General features: G+C 50.6%; 1 protein-coding gene across 6 annotated transcripts in view; it reads left to right on the top strand.

Moving 5' to 3' along the window:
- The window catches only part of PCNT (pericentrin), a 132692-nt gene that overhangs the window by 32791 nt on the left and 77442 nt on the right, over nt 1–22459 (top strand). For all 6 annotated transcript variants that reach the window (XM_042955532.1, XM_042955531.1, XM_042955533.1 and 3 more), the window contains 7 exons: nt 992–1103; nt 2644–2890; nt 3523–3592; nt 7227–7359; nt 8434–8651; nt 14829–15298; nt 16928–17492. In XM_042955532.1, coding sequence (XP_042811466.1) covers nt 992–1103; nt 2644–2890; nt 3523–3592; nt 7227–7359; nt 8434–8651; nt 14829–15298; nt 16928–17492 — 1815 coding nt within the window. The remainder of the gene's footprint in view (nt 1–991; nt 1104–2643; nt 2891–3522; nt 3593–7226; nt 7360–8433; nt 8652–14828; nt 15299–16927; nt 17493–22459) is intronic.

Here is a 22459-nt window from a genome sequence, read left to right as displayed (position 1 = left end):
TGACGGTTTTGCCCAGTGTCACACACGTAGAATCCATGTTCTATACCAGGGGCTCTGGGGCCCCCACTCCAGGCGCTAGGAGTCTCAGGCCACATTCTCCGACCATAACTCTAGATAGACGAGGAAGTCCTTAGAAGACTTAACGAGGAACTTCTCTGCTGCTTCTGTATTCAGAGCTCTTTCCCTGTGGAACACCACATACCCACGGTAGGAGGCGTGGCCAGATCCTCCTCAGGTACCCGAGGGCTTCTGTCCAAGAAGTCAGGAGGTGGAGTCTGTTTCTGCCTGTGCCTGCGTTTCAGATGAGAAGAGGAAGTTGTGAGAATGGCTTTCACACCTGCCCCAGCAGCCTTTCCCCATCACCTCCCTGCTGATTATTCTCCTTTGCTGAAGGGTGCCTTCTGTCCTGTCCCCACATGAGAAACGGCTGGCGGGGCCTCAGTGCCACCGCAGGCCGGAGCTTCCATGTCCCATGTCCCTCAGCCCTGCAGTCGCGCTCCCCACTTGGTCCCCACTTCGGCCTCACCACGAGCCCCTTACGAGCCCCACGAGATGGTGGTTGCTGCTCTCAGCTCTGTGGATGCAGGGTGGGCTGGCTCCGTTCACCCCTGCAGAGACCCTTTCTGGGAAGGTTGACTGAAAAATGCAGAGAAACTCCCAACATACCGCAGGAGGGCTGAGGGAGGGCCTCTGGGGCGGACAATAGCGGGACCCTGGGAGGCCGGCAGTGCTGGCTGGTGCTGACTGGCAGTCTCCCCTGACAAGTTAGAGGATGCGTGTTTGGGACGACAGAGAAAGTTCCCGTCCTCGCAAGACTATAGTCGGGTACAGGCGTGTTATAAAATGAGCTGTAGTTTTTCTCTGGTGCCACTGTCGCCGGTTTTTGCTTGGCTGTAGCTTTAGGAGTTCACCTTGTTGCCCCCGGTGCTGGGCACAGACCTCCTGGGGATTGGCATTGGACGGTGCCTCACACTGTCGCTTCCTTTTCCAGGTAGAGAGCCTCCGAGCATCCTACGAAGAGCTGAAGGCTCAGTCACAAGAGGAAATTCGGCGCCTGTGGTCCCAGCTGGAGTCCATGAGGCCTGACAGACAGGACCTGACTGGTGAGGACTTTCATGTTGGAAGCTGAGATCCTCAGACACTACAGCTATGTGTTTTTAGTTGTTCAAGCTCCAAACTGGGACCTAAGAATAGCGAGAGCAAAAGGAACAATCTTGTAAACTTCCTTGAAGATTGATCTGTATGGTTTTAAGGTGAAAACTTGAGGGGCTTGGTTTCATCCTTAAACAAGTTGATTGAGTAGCGGCTACGGAACCGTGCGTCTTTCCTCACGTTAACGTGAGGCACCTCTCAGGTGTAAGATAGATAAAGCTTATGGTGGGGCTGGCGTTTGCCTGTTATCCGTGTTTGGGTGCCGAAGAAATGCCGTTGTCGGCGGGCCCTTGGGGGTACAGGTGTGCCTTGCCGCGCACCGCCTCAACCCTGGGAGCTCACTTGGGGCAACTGCTGTCAGGCTTCTGTGGCCCTGAGGGTGACGCCCCGGTCTGAGGGCCTAGCAGACCCACTGTGAGACCTACTGTAAGAGGAGTCCCTGCTGGCTGGCGTTACCTTCGGCAGGGGGAGGTCTGGACACACGGGCGTTTCTGCTGGTCTCTAGACAAAGCCTTTTTAGTCCGGTGGTCACCCTTGCAGGGTTGTAAGGAAGGCCCAGAAACGTGTGCGGTGGATGAGGCCTTGCTGGCACCCCGCAGCCCCCTGCCCTCTGCTGTCCGCCAGCACCTTGTCTTTCCCACCATCCTGTTTGTCGATGGTGGCGGCGGGTGGGGCTCACGGCTCTCCTGCAGGTGGACTGCGGGTGTGAGTTCCTGCACGGTTCAGCTCTCACGTGATCTGTGGGGGAGCCTCGCCCTGGCCTCCAAGGGTCCTTATGGGGATGTTTGCTTTGAAACTTCTGGGTAGTGATCGGTTTACGTCCACATTACTTCAAGGCTAATTAATCATTACTTGTTAACCAGCCACCTGACAGTATTCTCTTGCTGAAAATAGTGGTGGTTGTAAGTTCTCTTGAGGTCAGTGTGTGTCACTGTACTGTTGCTCTTAACAGATTCTGGCAGACTTAGTGGCTTAAAGCCACACGTTTATTAGCTGGCAGATGTTCTGTAGATTGGAAGTCTGAGATGGTGTGGCTGGGTTTTCTGCCCAGGATCACCTGTAGCCGGAATCAAGGTGTTGGCTGGGCCTTGACCTGGCTCACTGAGGCTGACAGAATTGAGTCCCTGTGGTTGTAGGGCTGAGGTCTTGTTTCCTTGCTGGCTGTTGGCTGGAGCTCTCAGCTCCTCGAGGCTGCCCACAGTGCGGCCCCTTCACACTCAGAGACCCCAGCAGCACACGGAGTGCCTCTCTCGCACTTCCAGTCTCTCTGAGGCCTTCAGCACCAGCCTTAGAAAGCACTTTGCTTTGGGGGGGCGGGAATGGGATCCTTCCTGCATGAGGCGCCCCCCCGGTGTAAGCCACGGAGGGTTCCTGCTTCACCTTCATGGTGCCAGGACCAGGGCCCTTTCTGGAGTTGAGGGTCTGCAGTGTCTCCTGACGTTTCCTTCGTGTTTGATCCGAAGGTGATCTCATCATTCCTTCCCATTAAAGAGTTACCCGACCAGCTCCTGGCCCACGCGCCTCACGTGGAAGGACTGGGGCACCTAAAGCAAGACTTCCAGCAGCAGCAGCAGCAGCGAGAGAAAACCGAGCATGAGTCTGAGCTGGAGCAGTTGAGGATTTATTTTGAGCAGAAATTAAAGGATGCTGAGAAGAGTTACCAAGAAGACCTGATTCTGTTACAGCAGCGGCTGCAGGAGGCGAGTGAAGAGTCTTTTCCGGAATCTGTGGACATCAGGTAGATAAGTGATTTTCATCCTAAAGGTGTTTTTTGTTTGTTTTGTTTTTTAAAAGCTTTTTTAAAAAAAATGTTTAGAGAGGGAGAGCAAGCATGCATGCACACACGCGAGCAGGGGAGGGGCAGAAGGAGAAAGAATCCCAAGCAGGCTCCGTGCCACCAGTGCAGAGCCCTACGTGGGGCTAGATCCCCGGAGCCATGACATCATGACCTGAGCTGAAATCAAGAGTTGGACGCTTAACTGACTGAGCCACCCAGACGACGCTTAAAGGTGTTTTTGAAACATGGGAGCCTTGAGCTAAATTGAAATCTAGTTTTATTTGTGATTTTAGGTCAGTGGAGACTTGTATTTTAGAAACACATTTATGTTTGGGCCTCAGAACAGGGGAGCATTAAGGCTAGGAGCAGAGCGTGGCCTGAGCACCCCGGGTCTCTTCTGCTCCAACACTTGGCTCCCGTCATATGGTCGTGCAGTCACGCAGAAATGCCTCACTCAGCCATGGGCTCCTGTCGTTGATGGGAAGTAGGGGAAGTAGGCTCCTGGTGAGGGAGCAGTGAGGGAGGGAGCAGAGCTCCGGAGGAGAAAGGGCACATGCGGCGATTTCAAAACACCTTTTCTCTCATTCATCCAGTGCGTTTTTAGAAGAGAGGTCTGAAAAACGAAGGAGAGAGCACGTTGATGGACCCAGCCTTCAACCTGAGGTGATCTCTGTTCTTTCCTTAATTGAGGGGAAGTGGACATGTAACATTAGTTTCAGGTACACAAGGTAGAGAGTTGACATTTGTGTGATTGAAAGTGATCACGGCAGTGAGCCCACTTAACATCTGTCAGCACACAGGCCTGCAAAGTCTCTTTCTCTTGTGATGAGGACTTTTAAGATCACTCTTAGCAGCTTTCAAATGCACAGTATCGCATCTGTAACTGTAGTCCCCAAGCTGTGCGTGACCTCCCCAGGACTTGTTCATTTTGTAACTGGAAGTTCGTACATTCTGATCTTTCACCCGTCTCCCCACTCCCAGCCCTGGCTACCATCAGTCTGTTCTCTGTGTCTGTGAGCTCCGTTTTAAGTGATATTTGTCCTTCTCTGACTCACTTATTTTGCTTAGCATTAGACCCTCAAGGTCCATCCATGTTGTCACAAATGGCAAGATCTCCTTTTTTATGGCCGACCAGTGTTCCATTGTGTGTATATATACACACCGTGTCTTCTGTATCCATTCATCAGTCCGTGGACACTTGAGTTGTGAGCACTTGAGATGTGGCCAGTGTGGCCTTCCTGTCACCCGAGGTCCCTTTTTATTTGATGGTGATGGCTTGAGGTGTCGGTAGTCTGGGTCTCGTGGCTGTTACCCTGGGCAGACGGCATACCGTCACAGAGCACGGTGGCCTTGTGCAGGTGCACTCTGCCCCCGTGAGCAGTGGCTTCAGTGTGAGCGTCTGTTGTTCTCATTCAGGGTGTGTCTTGCTCACCTCAGGTAGCTGGAACAAATACCGTGGACCGGGTGGTCACACAGCAGAAATGGATCATCTTAGTCTGGAGGCTGGAAGTTGGAGGTCAGGGCTGGTTTCTTCTGAGGCCTGTCTTCTTGGCTTGCGGGCAGCAGCCTCTTCACGTGCTTTCTCTGTGCACACGCGCCCCTGTGTCTCTGTTTCCAAGCAGTCCCCTTCTGAGATGCTGGGCCTATTGTAACAGGATGCTCCTAGTTTCCCATTGCTCGTGTTCTTTTCTAGAACTCTGTGTCCATGTGATGATTTCCTGGGACGGGAGTGCCGTGTCCTGGGGGCTCCCTCCCACTTCCTCGTGTGTCCTGCGGGGCGTGGTGTGGCTGCCGCAGCAGACCCCTCGTGCCCAGCACAGCAGCACCTCCTGGCCGGATGCGGCCCGTTGTCCTTGTCCACTGCGTTGTCCCACCCTCTGGGCCCCCTGTGCACTTCCATCATGGGACTAGTTGGGTGGTCCATGCTGCATGGGGGGCGGCTGTGTGTCTGTAGTACCTGTGCCCTCAGTGGAGACTCGAGGGAACATGAGGGCAACCCCTGAGAACTTGTTTCCTTCTGCTGTGTGATTGGTTGGTGTGACATCTGGAACGTTCTCTGTCCTCTGGCCCCAGCGCTGTGGAGAACTGCCCGACCTGCTGATTCCCCCTTTGTGTGCTGCCCGTGCCTCCAGCAGCTCCGGGGTCCCCTGTATGTTCCCTGGAGTTCTGAGACGGCAGTTCATGCATGTCCCCCCACTTCGTGCTGGGAATGGGGAGGGCTCCGTGTCCGAGACCCGCCCCCTGCACTCCGGGAAGTCTGCTGCTGTTCTGTTCGTCACCACTCTTCAGTGTCCTGTGCTTTCTTGGCAGCTCCTGTGGATGAAGCCACCGGTTTTCTTATATTTGTTAAACTTTTCCGTTAAATTTCCTATTTGCATTGCATTTTTAATTTCTGGGGTTTCTGCTTCCTTTCTCTGTTGTGTCCGTGCCATGGGGCCAGAGTCTCTCTCACCTGTCTGAAGACCATTGGCATTGAAGGGTTTCTTGTGTCTCCCGTGTGTCCCTGCTTTGTCTCCATCCATCTGGGTCTCTGTGAGGACCTAGGTTTCTCCTGTGTTGGTTCGGGACCCATAGCCGTGTCTTCATGGGAAGCGTGGGGCATCATTGGTCTCGAGGAGCTCTGACTGGTGGCACAGCTGCTCCTGGGGTCTTGCCTTGGGTGGCCAGGTCCCCTGTCCCTAGGCCCTGCCTCCTGGCCCGTGTGTGCACCCTGGGGCGTGCAGCCCCTTTGCCTCCTGGGTCCTAGACTTGCCACGGGCACTGATTTCTGTCTTCCAAGGTTGGTCAGCTTTGGTTCATTACCTCTTCCTGTTTCTTCTCCTCGTAGGCTTATAAGTTAAACTTTTTCCGTCATCATAGCCATGTTGCAGGAAGGAGAGAAGATAAGAATGATGGGATGTATGTGTGTGTGTGCGTGAGTGTGCGTGTGCACGCTCGCTTGTTTGTGTGTTTAAAATTTCGACAGGCCACTCCTCAGGGCACCTGGCTGAACTCACGTCAAGCGTGTGGGAGCCCCACTTCCCTCCTGCTGCCCCTGGGCCTTGCCAGAGTGTGTTCCTCACTTATTGACAGCTGGTATCTTTTTTTAGTTTGTGTTTCTTTGGTTTTTAATAAGGTTGAGCTGACCATTCTGTCTCTCTGACGTTCAGTTCACACCTTTGCCCTCGAGGCATTTGTCCCCTCCCCTGTGTTTTGGAGTCCCCCCCTGCTTCCCTCTCGCACTGGGGCTCATGGGCCTGGGTCTGCACTTGTGCGTCCTCCTCGGCCTCTGGCTCTTCGTCCCAGTTCTCAGAGTGTCGCACTATTTCCATGCACCACCTTCTGATTCTTTTAAAGCCTTTTTAGTTTTAGTTTTATCCACCTGGTATTTAGCTGTTGTCCAGCAGGAGGAATAGGCTCTGGGTTTGTTTCCTTTTTCCAAATGGCTAGTCACTCCTTCAGGCCAGACTTGTTAAAACACAACCTTTTGTGTGCCTACAGTTGTCCCAGGGGCACAAGTCTGTTTCTGGACTGGATTCTTGCTGTCAGTCAGTGGTTCATTCCTATAACAATGTAGGAATTTAAGTCTTGCTTTTAAAGATAACTTGAGTTTACTGTGAACTTGAAGTGTAGATTGATGTGACTCCTCTGTGATATCTTAGGAAGATGGATTTACTATTTTTAGGGGAACAGGAAACAACAGTATCTGCACTGAGCCCTTCTTTCCTCCCTTCTAGAGGATGCTTGTGTTGGGCCTCTTGTCAGGGGTGCTCACAGCAGCGACCAGAGACCCTTTCCTTGGGGCAGGTCCATGTCCCAAGCAGGCAGCACGTGTCTGGCTTCAGAAGGGGACATGGGGGAGACACGGACTGGGAGGGAAGAGGCGCGGGAGTAAATAGGCTGGGGATATCCCAGAGCCCCCACAGTGGAACAGGGTGCCTTTGGTAAAGGCTGAGGCCCTGGCTTTGGGAGGGGGTCTGGTCATCAGGGTCTGCCTGCAGCTCCAGAAAAGTTCTGGTCAGGCTCCCAGGAACGGCCTGCTTGGCGTCCCTGCAGCTGGGGCTCTGCATTGGCTTCGGTGAGCACAGCCCGGGAGGGAGGAGGGCTCGCCAGTCAGTGGTACGTGCCCGTGTCCTCAGGTCCCATCTCCCTATGAGTCACCTGGCCCCCCTGGAGGTGAGATGCTAGGGATGGGGGGGATGGTGTGAACATGCACGTCCCGGCGAGTTCCCTGGGAGGCAGTGATTAGGTGACGAGCAGAGAGGTCTCTTGTAACATTTCCTTTGTGATATTTTTTTTTCCTGATTTGCACACACAGTTAGAAGCAGCCCACTGGCGCCAACTAGCAGCATTGAAGTCTTCCCTGGAAGGCCAGCAGGAGGTGGACCTCGCAGGGCCGCAGGTGATGGAAGGGGAGCAGCATGCAGGGTTCTCACAAGGCCCTGATGAAGGTGCGTGTACTTCCCTGCTGCCTGTGCTGGCGGCTGTCTGGCCCACAGGGAACCGTCTGGGGGAAGGTTGTGGGTTCTCTGGACACGCCCACCCTGTACTCTGCAGGTCCTCCCTGGTAGTGTCCTCAGAGTTAAGGGGCCAGGCTTGGGGCGTGTCAGGAGAGGACCTGACTGGGTGCAGCACGAGGGGTCACAGGAGACGGGGGCACACAGGAGGTGGTAGACGGAGAAGCTGTGATCCTCCCAGGGGTTGCAGCAGATGGGGACGGTTAGTGGCCTGGCTGTTTAGGGGAGCAGTGTAAGGCCAGCCCTGGACACGGGTTCCAGGAGGTGCGGGCAGCGCAGCCGCTCACTGCTGTAGCCGGGCCAGCCCTGCGGGTGGGCGCGGTTGCCACCCCTTGTCGCCCTGAGGAAGCGAGACAGAGGGTCCCATGCGAGGGTACGGGGGTCAGGTCCCTGTTGGGGTGCTCTGCCGTGACCACCTGTTTTAGCCAAGGGCTCCCTTGGAGCTGGTGAGGCAGGCTGAGAGGAGGAGCATGGTCCCGGGAGCAAGGGTTATGCTGTGCTTGGCATCTGCCCCTCACTGTTCTCCTTCCTGTGTGAGACGTCCTTCATGGCCACCACACAGTGCCTTATGGTCACTGGGCAGTGATGGGCACACACGGAGTGCCTGTGTCCGCTGTTCAGATCATTGTTGAACCCGGGAAGGTAACAAGTCCCAACCTGAACAGCCCAGAAAGGGCCTGGGCTACCAATGGCCCAGAATTACACGTCCCCGCCCCCACTGTGGGGTAACAGTCACCTGATACCCAACTAAAGGGATGGAGTGGGTGGTGAGTGGGTGTGGGTGGCTCAGGACAAGGTGGCAGCTGCAGGCTCGTTTTCTGGGGCTGGGGGCACAGGGGTGCTGTGCTGTGACAGCCCGTGAGCTCCCGACTGGGCTCACCAGCAGGTGGCCACAGTCTGAGTGTCCGTGTCGTCTGAAGTGTTGGAAGATGAGTGTTCTTGTTTGCTGCATGTGATGTCCTCGAGGGTCGTGCCTGACTGTCCTCCCTGCCTTCCCGTCCCTCACAGAACTTGCTCGAGTGCCTCTCCTGTGTGCGCAGGACACAGCCTCGGAGGTAGAGACAGAGGTGGCAGCCAGAGTCTTGAGTTTAGAAGCTGAGCACAAGCTTAAACTCTCATTTCTTCAGTCGGAGCTCAAGGAAGAAATTGATGTCTTAAAACTAGAAAATAGAAATTTACACGAGAGGTTGCGGCATGAAATCCGCCTGAAGGAGGACTTGGAGAGGGTAAGTGTGGATCCAGCCCGCCTCCGCAGTGGCACACTTGTGTGGAGGCCCCCATGAGTCCCGCGGCTCTGTCCCTCCTGCTGCCTGCAGCCGTGTTTGCTCAGCGCCTCCTCACTGTCAGGATGGGGTTCCACCCGGAGCCAGGCCAGGGTTTGACTCCTCGTTCCTCCTTCCCCCTGCTTCTGCGGTTAGGGGACTGTCTGGGCATCCTGAGACCCGGGGCGGGGGTGGGGTGCAGGCTGGTTGGCATGGCCATCTGCGGGCTCTGTGCACCCTGGTGTCTCCAGTGCTGTTGAGCCCCTGCGCTCTTCCTGTTGTCGGTCGTGCAGCCAGAGAGTGTGCCGTGCGAGCGAGGAGACCCCCGTGCATTGCTCACGCTGGCAGACGGTCCAGCACGCGGCCTCAGCCAGATTCCTAGTAGGCTTGGCTGTGTGTGCTGCTCAGGGGGTATGGCTCATCCCTGCATTGGAATAATAGAATCCGTGCGAGCAGAGCTTTTTTAAGCCTTTTCCACAGGTGTGCTGACAGCCATATTCCCTCCACTTCACGCTTGTGGCCTGATGCTCTCCCCTGTGTTCTTTCCCGCAGAGGTCTTTTTGGATTTTCATTCTCCATCAAAACTGAATTTCATACGATGTTATTACCTGCACATTTGATCATATGTTCTTCTCTAAAGCAATGGTGAAGACTTGCCTCAAAACAGAACTAAAGATAGAGTTTTATGGAAAGTTGTGTGGGCTTCCCTCAATGGCTTCCGATGTTTAGGTGTTTGTATGTTTCCTGGATCACCATTTTACCTACTTACATCCATTACTGAGAGAGGGGTGTAGAATTATCTATTTTCCCCTTTAATTTTGCCAATCTTTAACTATTTAAAGGCCTGTTACTACACACATTCACATTTGTGATTTTTTTGTCTTCCTGAAAAAGTTACCTTTTTATCCTTAATGAAGTATCCGTTTTCTCTGTTCTCTGTATTACTCTTTGTAGGCTTGTTTGTATTGCAGTCTACTTTCTCTTTCATCAGCATAGTCATTCCAGCCTTCATTTGCATTTTGTTTGTGTGGCGTACCTTTTCCTGTCCCTTTTACTATTCATCTATTGAGAGTAACTACCTGGACTTGGTGTTGGACCTCCGTAGGTTAAGGGCTCAGTCCCATGAGACTAACCCCACCTCAAAGCCATTTGCAATTATTGGGTTCCCAGGTTACCTACTCAACTTCTGTCTGACTTGGCTTCAAAGTCTGAATACTCTCAAACGCACCCACCTTCCCCTTTCAGGCTCCTGGAAGTCAGGGAGACAGTTTACTGTTAGCAGTTTACTACGAAGGATGCCAGCTGAAGCAACCAAATGGAAGAGAGGCATAGGCTAAGGTGGGGGTGATATGCAGCCGCCGGGCCCTCTCCAGGCGTGTCACTGTTCAGTGCCTCCACACGCTCACCCACCGACCCTTTAGGGGGTTTTATGGAAGCTGCGTTACATAATGTGGTTGATTAAATCATTGGCCGTCGGTGATTGAACTCTCACCTCCAACCCTCTTCGCTCTGTGGAGGTTTAAGGGTGTGGGGCTGAAAGTTCCAGCCCTCTCTAATCATACTTGATTTTTCCGGGGACCGGCTCCCATGCTGAAGCCACCCAGAGATCCCCAGACACCTACTATCTCATTAGCATGCAAGAGACTCTCTTTTTCCAGGGATTCCAAGGGTTTTCACAGCTGTATGTCAGGAACTGGGCACAAAGACCACATATTTATTTTTTAATATATTACACATGCGCACAGCATATAGTTAAACATATTTATTTTTATTTTATAACGTTTATATATTTCTGAGAGTAAGACAGGGCACGAGCTGGGAACGGGCAGAGAGAGAGAGGGAGACACAGAATCTGAAGCAGGCTCCAGGCTCTGAGCCGTCTAATTAGATTATTTTTTTAAGTTTATTTCTTTTTATTTTCTTTCTCTTTTTTTTAAATTGAATTTAATTTTTTTTAACGTTTATTCATATTTGAGAGACAGAGAGAGACGGAGCATGAGCGGGGAAGGGGCAGAGAGAGGGAGACACAGAATCCGAAGCAGGCTCCAGGCTCTGAGCTGTCAGCACAGAGCCCGATGTGGGGCTCAAACCCACAAACTGTGAGATCATGACCTGAGCCAAAGTTGGACACTCAACCGACGGAGCCACCCAGGCACCCCTATTTATTTCTTTTTAGAGTGAGAGAGAATGAGCAGGGGAGGGGCAGAGAGAGAGAGAGAGAGAGAGAGAGAGAGAGAGAGATGAGAATGAGAATCCCAAGCAGGCTCCACATATCAGTGCAGGGCCCAATGTGGGGCTCACACCCAGAAACAGTGAGATCATGACCTGAGCCAATGTGAAGGGTCAGACACTTAACCTACTGAGCCACCTCGGCGCCCCTATAGTTGGATATTTTTAAAACTCCATTCTGACAAACTCTTTAACTTTTATTGGAGTGTTTAGTTTGTTAACATTTTGGTTCATTATTGATCTGGTTTGACTTATGTCTACCATTTTGCTGTTAGTTTTCTACAAGGTCCATCTGTTTTTCTTTATGTTTTCTTTTTTTGTTCCCTCTGTTCCTTCTTTCTTGCCTTTTGGGTTATTTGAATATTTTTAGGATTGATTTGGGGGGGGCGGGGGGGGGTGGGGGGAAGCAGAGCCCAGCATGGGGCTTTAATGCACAACCCGGAAAACAAGACCTGAGCTGAGATCAAGAGTCAGAGACTTAACTGACTGAGACACCCAGGCGCCCCTTAGAATTGATTTTTATGTATCTGCTGTGTGCTTAGTGGTTGCTTTCGGGAGTAGAGCATACGTTTTCCTCACGATCTTCTCAGGGTTAACAGTGTACCATTTCAGATCAAATGTGAGAGTCCTGTGAGTGGATAGGTGCATTTATCATGTTTTCTTTGTTTTTTATGCCGTAATTTTTATAGGTGTTACGTCTGTTTGTGTGGGTAAGCTCCACAATGTAAGTTTTGTTTTGAATAGTCAAATATACTTGAAGGAAATTAAGAGGAAAAGTAGTCTTACATTTATCATTTACAGTGCTCTTTGTTTCTTCCCGAAGGTCTGAGTTTCCATTTGGTAGCGCTTCCTTTCAGCCTGAAGCATTTCCTTTAAGCATTCTTATTGTGCGGATCTGATATTCAATAAGTTTTCTTTTACCTTCTTTCTTGAAGATAATTTTTGCTGTATCTAGAAGGCAAGGTGACAGGATTTTTTTCAGGATTTAAAGGTGTTGTTACTTCTGACCTTATTTCTCATGAGAAGTCAGTGATCATTCAAATCAATATTTATCTAAATGTAATGTATCATTTCTTTTTAGCTCTTTCAAAGGTTTTTCTCTTTCTGTTTTATTCTCAGTCATTTTACTATGATGTGCTTAGGTGTGATTTTCTTTGGTATTTTTTCTCTCATGAAATTCTTTTTAAAATTTTTTTTTAATTTTTAAGAGAGCAGGCACAAGCAGGGGAGGGGCAGAGAGAGAGAACGACAGAGGATCTGAAGTGGGCTCTGTACTGACAGCAGAGAGACTGATGGGGGCTTGAATTCCCAAATTGTGAGATCATTGACCTGAGCCGAAATTGGATGCTTAACCAACTCAGCCATCCAGGTGCCCCTCTCTCATGAAATTGTTAAAATCCATGCATAAAATGAATTATGAATATTTGAGAAAAAGAAACCGGCATCCTAAGAAACATAGTTATCTGAAAAAACAAAAACAAAAAACTTTAAACTAGATAGACTTTATCTTTTCTTATTTAATGATCACATTACTGAAATGGTGGTCTGTTTTAGTGACTTACAGAAAATTCTATGTATTTGTGTCTTTCTCCTAATTTGAAGAGTTTTTACTGAGGATGTTCTTCAGTTTTTTATTTCTGCTCCATTCTCTCCTTTCCTTCTTGGAACTCCATTTCCATGGATGTTGTATCTTTCAGTTTCTGAGGTTCTATTTATTTTTTCTAATCTTTTTTCCTTCCTGTTGGTTACATTCTATCAATCTTCCAGTTCACGGACTATCATTTGTTAGCTCTGATCTGCTTTTAAGTCCACCTAGTGAATTTTTAAATTTCAGATATTGTGCTTTCCAATTCTAGAATTTCTATTTGGTTCTTCTTAAGAGTGTCTTTTATCTTCACTGTGATCCGCTATTCTTTTATTCATTATGAGTGTCTTTTTCTTTATGTGTGTAAGTGTAATTATGATAGCTGTTTAAAACCTTTGTCTGCTAATTTCACATTTGTGTTATCTTGGGGTTGTTCTCTAATGATTATATTTTTTTTTTAGCATGGATCATAGTTCCTGTTTATTTGTATATCAACTCATTTTGGATTATATCCTGGACATTGCGAATAATACACTGTGGAGACTCTGGATTCTGTTGTGTTCCTCTAAAGAGTATTGGTTTTGGTTTTTTTTTTTTCCCCATTTTTAGCAGATAGTTAACTTGGCTGGATTTTGACTCCATGTTATATCTTCTCTGTGTTGGTCGGCTCTTGGAGTCTGCCCACACACATATGCATCAGGGGTTAGCCCGAGATTTGGGCTAGGTTTATGCACAGATTTTTCAGCTTTCTTTCTCTGGCTCTGTCCTAATGGGCTTTCATCTCTCAGTTTCTACCTCTTCTCTTCAAACAAGTAAGATGATGGGATTCTAGTGTGTGTGGCATGGACAGGTAAATTGCCCACTGCTATTATTTTTTCTGGGTGTCCAACCCTTCTCCACACTGCTTGCTTTGAATTTTTTCTTAAATGTTTTTGTTTATTTTTGAGAGAGACAGAGACAGAGCATGAGTGGGGGTGGGGCAGAGAGAGAGGGAGACACAGAATCTGAAGCAGCTCCAGGCTCTGAGCTGTCAGCACAGAGCATGACATGGGGCTCTAACTCATGGACCACGAGATCGTGACCTGAGCCGAAGTTGAACTCACAATCGACTGAGCCACCCAAATGCCCCACAATTTGCTTGCTTTTAGATGCTCTCTCAGGTCTTCAGGTAGCTTCTTACATTTTTTCCAGTGTTTATAGCTGTTATCTGGGAGGGTTGGCCTGATTAGAGCTTCTCAGCCATCTCCAGAAGCAGTGACCCTAAACTTTGTTTTTAATAACTTCATTTTTTTTTTAAAGCAAACTCTGCACCCAGCTTGGGGCTTGCACTCATGACTCCGAGATCAAGAGTTGAATGTTTGACTGACTGAACCAGCCAGGTGCCACTTTAATAACTTCATTTTTCTTTTAATTTTTTTTTTTTATAAACGTTTATTTATTATTGAGAGACAGAGAGACACAGAGCGTGAGCAGGGGAGGGGTAGAGAGATGGGGAGACACAGAATCTGAATTAGGCTCCAGGCTCTGAGCTGTCAGCACAGAGCCCAGCGCGGGGCTCGAACTCACAAACTGCGAGATCATGACCTGAGCCGAAGTTGGTTGCTTAACCAACTGAGCCACCCAGGCGCCCCAATAACTTAATTTTTAAATAAGGAGTCGAGGTCTGTCTTACATACCATTTTTAGTTTTGTTTCTTTTCAATGACATTCAGTAGTTTATTGACCTATTTTCTTTCCTTTTTTGAAAATCAAAACATTTGCCTACTTTCAGCTTTGTGATTCACCTCCCTTTTCACAAGATACTCTTAAAAGTATGAATTTTAGCTTCTCATCCCTTTGCTCAAGTTCCTTGTAGATGCTGGAATATGAATGGAGCAAGACCAGAGGCTTGAACTCGTCGTGCTTTTTGCTGTTACTGTTCTCATGGACTTCGTCTCCTTACTGATGGTGGCTCTGCTGTGGCCAGGGAGTTGGCCTTCCCCTTGACTTAAGACCCGTGACGTGTCTGCCCCCCGCTGCCCCCCTCCCCGCCTTTGCTGGTCTTGGCACACAGAGAAGGCCTCCAGCCCTGTTTGCTGCACACTTGTGTGTATATGTTCATTTCTGTTGGTTTGTCCAGGCCTGCGAGCTCCAGAGGCGAAGAACAGCTCATTTGGGGGTCAATATTGCCAGTAATCTTTTTTCTTTCCTTTCCTTTCCTTTCCTTTCCTTTCCTTTCCTTTCCTTTCCTTTCCTTTCCTTTCCTTTTCTCTTCTCTTCTCTTCTCTTCTCTTCTCTTCTCTTCTCTTCTCTTCTCTTCCCACTTGAATGAAACTGTGTTGTCTGTAGGTAAAATATAACTTAGTTGAAGATCACCAGGAGGAGCTGAAGAAAGCTAAGGAGAAGATTCAACTAATGAAGCAAGAATTCAAAGAAAGAGAGGAGGAATGGAAGGTGACAAGTGAGGGTCTAAAGAGAAAAGCTGAAGAGGAAGTGACGCTGATGCTCCTTGACCTGAGGGAACAAGCTGAGTCTGAGAAACAGTTAATAATAAACAAGTTTGAGCTTCGAGAAATCAAAATGAGGCAACTTCAGGATCAGCAGGCGGCCCAGATCCTGGAACTGGAGGGGTCCCTGGTGGAGCAGCAGGGCCGTCTACGGCAGCTGGAGCTCGGGCTCGCTGGGGACGAGTTTCCGCAGTGCAGCCAGTGTGGCCGGGAGCCGGGTGGTGGTCTGGCTCCTGTGGACAAGGACTGGGAGCTTGCTACACTCCGCCTGAAGGAGGACTGTGCCCTCCAGCTGATGCTGGCCCAGAACAGGTGGGTGACGTCCCCATAGCAGCATGCTGAGTGTAGAGCCGTCTGCCAGGTTCCCACCCAACCCCTGACCCCCCAGATGCCCAGCAGAGGGTGAGAGGCAGATCCCCTGGGAAGATGTGCTGTAGGCTCTCAGTAGAGCGGGAAGGTGTGCAGGAAGGTGGGGCCAAGCAGTCTTCACCCTAAAATAACAGCAGGACAGAAGCACATGTCCCATGACTCAGATATGCTGGAACACGGCAGAAACAGTGTCCACGTCCTTCTGGTGGGATCTGTGTTCCTTTGGTGGACACTACTGTGCACGCATTTTCCACATCATTTTTGTTCTTTGCACGTTTTAAAATTTCAAAAGCAAGACTTTACGCTTTTCTAATTTTTTTAATTTTAATTTTTAGTGTTTATTTTTGAGAGAGAGAGAAAGAGAGAGAGAGCATGAGCAGGGGAGGGGCAGAGGGAGAGGGAGACAGAATCCGAAGCAGGCTCCCGACACGGGGCTTTAACTCACGAGACGTGAGATCATGACCTGAACTGAAGTCACATGCTTAACTGACTGAGCCACCCAGGCGCCCCAACTTTACACTTCTTTTATCAAAAAGATACGCAGTTTATCCGTGTTCTTTTTGTGTGTTTTTTAAACTCAAACGTATATTTTAAAAATAAACTTTTTCTTTCTAAAATATATACGTACTTCCCTTAAATTTTAAATAGATTTAGATTGTGATTTGGTCCTTTGCCTCTGTCAGTGCTAACTCTTTGCAAACCAGGGCTGTAGAGACTGGGGTGTGTGGGAGCCGTGGGATCATCAGACTTGATGTTGGTGCTGCCTTTTCTCCTGTGTCAGCTGTTACCCCCATCATGAGTCAGGTGTGAGAGCTTTTGACCTGGGGGCTGAGAACTTGAGTTCAGATCTTGACCCACCCTGTGTAAGCTGGATGGTTTCAGGCGCCACACTCAACCTCGCAAAACCTTCGTGATCTCCCTGTGTGGTGACGCTAAAGGGGATGATCTGTGGCAACGCTTTCAGAGGTATCTGGTGGAGGGCTGGCACAGAGACACAGTCACAGGTCTTAGCCTTGGTGAGAATTGAACAGGGACCTCACCGGTGTGGAATGCATGCCCGGTTGAGCTTTAGGCTCTCTGATTGGAAGGGAGTCTTTCTGCCTGCCTGTGTGTTTGCCGGCCAGCACCACGCGTGGCTCTTCCTGCTTTGCGTCCCTTAATTCACAAGCGAACTTTTTCTGAGGTCTTTGTGGCCCTGTGGGCTCCTGCAAGCGATGCCGCCACCCCTTCCCTGTCGAGATTCTTGTCGCCGTGAGTGAGCAGTCACACCCGCTTTGCTGTGGTGCCTGTCGGAAACGTGTGTGTGCTTTCTTGCTGTGGCTCCTGTGTCCTCCGGTTTGTGAGCGGGCACGCCTGGGCTCTGGCCTTTGAACTCCTCTTCAGCGTGGCCCCTTCACTCTGCAGTTACTTCTGATGGTGGTGGCCTCAGACCGGCCATGGCAGAGGGAGGAGCGGCAAGGGCAGTTAAAATCCAGGGGCGATGTAGGAAACGCGAGTCGGTTTTCAGAGTGATGTCGGCGCTCTTGTGGCTGCACATCCTGCTGCCCATATTCACTTTGCGTGTCCTCTCAGGTTTTTAGAAGAACGGAAAGAAATCACAGAGAGATTCACCGCGGAGCAGGACGCCCTCCTTCGGGAGGCCCAGGAGAAGCATGCCCGCGAGCTCCGACTCCTCCGGGAGAGACACCAGCAGCACGTTCTGTCCTTGACGGCGGAGCTGGAGGCCAGACACCGGGCTCAGGCGGAGGAGCTGCGGGCCTCCATGGAGAGTGAGCACCGGGCTCTCTCAGAAGCCCGCGTGGCTGAACTGCGGACGAAGCACGCTGCCGCGGTCAGTGCTTTGGAGGCCAGTCACTCGTCACATCTGGATTCCCTGGAGTCACGTCACCGGTCTGAGATGCAGGCCGTGAGGGAGGAGCACAGACGGGCTCTGGAGCAGCTGCGGGCACACCTCGCGGAGCAGCCGCAGGAGAAGGACGCGTCTCACCCTGCGGTGCTGACTCGGGAGCCAGAGGACGAGCTGAACCGTGGCCGGGACCTTCCGCCCGTAGAGGACGGCCTGAGGACGCCCGGGAGCACCAGCTGTTCTGAGGATGGGAAAGCCCTAGCTCCCCACGAGCTTTGGAGAGCGCCACAGGTGAGGCGGGTGTCCGGGCAGGTCCTTCCTGTCGTCCAAGTGCATGTCTCCGTGAGCGGGTCTCACGGTCTGCTGCCTGTCCTTGGCAAGTGTGGGGGCTTCCTTATGGTGGGTAAGAACGTGAGCTTTTTTTTTTTTTTTTTTTTAATATTTATTTTTGGGAGAGTGTAAGCAGCAGAGGAGCATAGAGAGCGGGACAGAGGATCTGAAATGGGCTCTGCACTGACAGTCTGACAGCAGTGAGCCGGATGTGGGGCTTGAGCTCGCAAACTGCGAGATCGTGACCTGAGCTGAACTCGGACGCTTAACCAACTGAGCCACGCAGGTGCCCCTAGAATGTGAGATTGTTTCGTTTTTTTGTTTTTGTTTTTGTTTTTAAGATTTATTTTTAAGTAATTTATCCAATGTGGGGCTTGAACTCCCAACCCCGAGTTCAGGAGTTGCGTGTTGTACTGACAGAGCCAATCAGGAGCCCCTGTTTTAAGAGTTTTGATCGCAGAGCTCTCGGTAAAGGCTTTGATCTCTGATCCTCGGGAGATGTGCACGTGCACGCGCACATGGAATTCTGTGTGAGGTGTCAGGTTTCAGGGCGCACCTCGAGGTGGTCTCTGACCCTCGTGGTAAGACAGTTCCGAGGGCCTCCTGTTGTGCACACACACACCCTCGGGTTCCCTTTATTGATGCTTCATGAAATTACATCTTTCTGTCCTGTCTCAAGAGCAGTGACTGCTTCTTTTTTTTTTTTTTCTTATTAAATATTTATTTATTTTTGAGACAGGGAGAGACAGAGCATGAACGGGGGAGGGTCAGAGAGAGAGGGAGACACAGAATGTGAAACAGGCTCCAGGCTCTGAGCTGTCAGCACAGAGCCCGACGCGGGGCTCAAACTCACGGACCGGGAGATCATGACCTGAGCCGAAGTCGGATGCTTAACCGACTGAGCCACCCAGGTGCCCCGAGCAGTGACTGCTTCTTGACAGGTACTTTAAGTTTTAGTGTGGAAGTGAATTTCTGGAAGGGCCAGCAACCCCCTCTCCTCACCTGCAGACCTGTGGCACCTGTGTCTCTAGACTAAGCACTCGTCTCTTTGGCCTGAAACCGTCTCGTCACACAGACTGGGGTGGCTGTAGGTTTCATCTCACAGTGGACGGGCCTGCTCTGTCCCCTGCGCCGTCCAGCGGGGCATGCCAGGCTCCCAGACGTGGATGGGGTCAGCTGCTGCCCCGCGCAGGATGGGATGTGCGCCTTCTTCCGCCCAAGGGTGGTGGCGGCATGATCTCCAGCTGGCGGTAAAATCAAGTAAAAATCACTGTTCTGGTGAGTTGGTGTCTTGTCAAGTATTTAGGAAGTTGGTGTTCTGGACTACAAAGCAGGAAGTCTCCGACGCGTAAACACAGGGACCACCTGTTTCACAGGTGCTTTTGTAACAAGGTGTTCCTGTGATGGTTTCATCCTTCATTCACGGTGACTTAGCTCTAAACATTGGTTTACCCTCTGATTCTGTTCAGCTCTACTTAAGATTGGAAGGGAAAAGGTAACCCTGCTTTTAGTAGGCGTGGTGTCTTCGTTTTACGTTCAGATTCGGCTTGTTCTGTGTCTCCCGAGGTGTGGCCTTGGGGAAGCCCTGGAGTTCCTGCATCCTCGAGCTCAGGCCTCAGCACAGGTGCGGGGTGGCCCCAGCCACGGCTTCTCCTCAGGAGTGGGTAGAGCCACCGTGCCCCTCTGGTGTGAACGTGGGGAGCTGTGTGAGGATGGCGGGCGGTGCCGCAGGCCAGTGCTGCCTTCTCCAGCCGCGGGTCCTCCGATGTTGGCTTTGGTTTCCTTCTGTGCAGACAGGTCCTATGGGGAACAGGGCCCATTCCCAGCCTGTGGCTTTACGTTAGATTTTCTTGGTTTAGTTGATTCAGAATAAATGAAGTTTTAAAAGAATATTCCAGAGGGAGAAACGGGTACATTTTACACATGAAACCGTGCTTGTATTTAATTTATTGATTGAAACTGCATTTTATTTTTATTTTTCAGTAGTAAGTTCTTTTTTTAAATTTTCACTTAATTGATTAATTTTTATTTTTTTTTTAACTTTTTTTTTTTTTTTTTTTTTTTTTTGGGACAGAGAGAGACAGAGCATGAACGGGGGAGGGGCAGAGAGGGAGGGAGACACAGAATCGGAAACAGGCTCCAGGCTCCGAGCCATCAGCCCAGAGCCTGACGCCGGGCTCGAACTCACGGACCGCGAGATCGTGACCTGGCTGAAGTCGGACGCTTAACCGACTACGCCACCCAGGCGCCCCTAATCAATTAATTTTTAATGTTTATTTATTTTTGAGAGAGACAGAGACAGAATGCGAGTGGGTTGGGACAGAGAGAGAGGGAGACACAGAATCCGAAGCAGGCTCCAGGCTCCAAGCTGTCAGCACCAGAGCCCGACGAGGGGCTCGAACTCACGAGCTGTGAGATCATGACCTGAGCTGAAATCGGATACTCAACCGACTGAGCCACCCAGGCACCCCTAATTTTTTTTTTTTTTAACTTACATCCAAGTTAGTTAGCATCTAGTGCAACGATGATTTCAGGAGTAGATTCCTTAATGCCCCTTACCCATTTCCATCCCCCTTCCCACAAACCCTCCAGCAACCCTCAGTTTGTTCTCCATATTTAAGAGTGTCTTATGTTTTTGTCCCCCTCCCCGTTTTAATATTATTTTTGTTCCCCTTCCCGTATGTTCTTCTGTTTTGTCTCTTAAAGTCCTCATATGAGTGAAGTCATATGATATTTGTCTTTTCCTGACTGACTAATTTCGTTTAGCATAATACACTCTAGTTCCATCCACGTAGTTACAAATGGCAAGGTTTCGTTCTTTTTGATGGCCGAGTAATACTTCACTGTATGTGTGTGTGTGTGTGTGTATATATATACACACACACACACACACACACACACACACACACATACATACCACATCTTCTTTATCCATTTATTCGTTGATGGACATTTGGGCTCTTTCCATACTTTGGCTATTATTGGTAGTGCTGTTATAAACATTGGGGTACATGTGTCCCTTCAAAACAGCATACCTGTATCCTGTGGATAAATGCCTAGTAGTGCAATTGCTGGGTCGTAAGGTAGTTCTATTTTTAATTTTTTGAGGAACCTCCATACTGTTTTCCAGAGTGGCTGCACCAGCTTGCATTCCCACCAGCGGTGCAAAAGAGTTCCTCTTCCTCTGCATCCTTGCCAACGTCTTTTGTTGCCTGAGTTGTCAGCCATTCTGACAGGTGTGAGGTGGTATCTCCTTGTGGTTTTGATTTGCATTTCCCTGATGATGAGTGATGTGGAGCATTTTTTCATGTGTCGCTTGGCCATCTGGATGTCTTTGGAGAAGTGCCTATTCATGTCTTTTGCCCATTTCCTCACTGGATTATTTGTTTTTTGGGTGTTGAGTCTGGTAAGTTCTTTATAGATTTTGGATACTAACCCTTTATCTGATATGTCGTTTGCAGATCTCTTCTCCCATTCTGCCAGTTGCTTTTAGTTTTGCTGATTGTTTCCTTCACTGTGCAGAAGCTTTTTATTTTGATGAGGTCCCAGTAGTTCATTTTTGCTTTTGTTTCCCTTGCCTCTGGAGACATGTTGAGTAAGAAGTTGCTGCGGCAGAGGTCAAAGAGGTTTTTGCCTGCTTTCTCCTCGAGGATTTTGATGGCTTCCTGTCTTACATTGAGGTCTTTCATCCATTTTGAGTTTATTTTTGTGTCTGGTGTAAGAAAGTGTCCAGGTTCATTCTTCGGCATGTCGCTGTCCAGTTTTTTCAGCACCACTTGCTGAAGAGACTGTCTTTATTCCATTGGATATTCTTTCCTGCTTTGTCAAAGATTAGTTGGCCATACGTTTGTGGGTCCGTTTCTGGGTTCTCTGTTCTGTTCCATTGATCTGAGTGTCTGTTCTTGTGCCGTGAAACTGCATTTTAAACTATGACAAATTTGACTGTGAGGAGCATGTAGGATGTTTACTACCTTTAAGATGGGAACCATGTGGTGGGTGGAACAAGGTGCACGGGGTGGGTGGCATTGGGGTTGGGGTTTCTGATGGGGGGGCTGTGTGGTGGGCGACCAGAAGCACGTGGCGGGGGGGGGGGGTCTGTGTGGTAGGTGGATGGAGGCACGTGGCAGGTGCAGTGCTGGGCGGTCACTGTCTCGGAAGTGGGGGCTGGCTGGAACCCTGCAGAGTCAGAGGCGCCTGCTGGAGGAGGACAGGAGCTTGGCCGTGTGGTGGGCGCCAAGGTTTTGCTCCTGGAGCATTGGCGCCAGGCAGCCCCGTGGGAGCTCGGAGACACGCACGCAGCCAAGACGCAGAAGCAGCAGGCGGAGCGGCGGTGCCGCGGGAGGGGGTCTGGCTGCCGAGGGGCTCTCCAGCGCTGGGCCTCCCGGGGCTCCTGCCCTCTCCGAGTCTTCTCATCGGAGCGCTCTGGTGGCGGGTGGGAGCTGGACACGCCTGGGGCCTGCACTCAGGGGTCAGCCGGTCCGGGAGAGCGCGTCCGAGTGCTCCCAGTACGGTCCAGCAGCGGTCGCCCGTGTGAGGCCTCCGCTGTCGTCTCTTTTCTGCATGTAGGTTCCCGCCCTGTGCATCCCAGGCTACTCAGCGTGACCTGGGGACACGGCTCCGCACAGGTGCCTGCCACACGTGTCCTCTGACCCCGTGTCCCGTCGTCCTGTCCGTTGTCTGTTTCTGCAGACGTGCCAGGTGTGCCGTCCTCTGAACTCGTCTTCACACTCTCACCTTTCAGCCAGATCACCTCCACCACAGGCGCTTCCCCGCCTGCCCAGTGCGGGACGCCCCCCTTTCCTTCAGGGCTTCTAGCCCCGTGCCCTGCAAAGCCCACAGAGGGCTGAGCGTGAGGGGTAGTTGTGCCTGTCCTGTCCTCTTGCTTCCCAGGGCCGGGCGCGGTGGGGCCTGCGGGGAACTTGCCGAGT

This window comes from Panthera leo, chromosome C2 (assembly GCF_018350215.1).
Source record: "Panthera leo isolate Ple1 chromosome C2, P.leo_Ple1_pat1.1, whole genome shotgun sequence".
Taxonomy (NCBI): domain Eukaryota; kingdom Metazoa; phylum Chordata; class Mammalia; order Carnivora; family Felidae; genus Panthera; species Panthera leo.
Note: the sequence above shows the minus strand (reverse complement) of the source record. Positions and strands in the feature narration are given on the sequence as shown.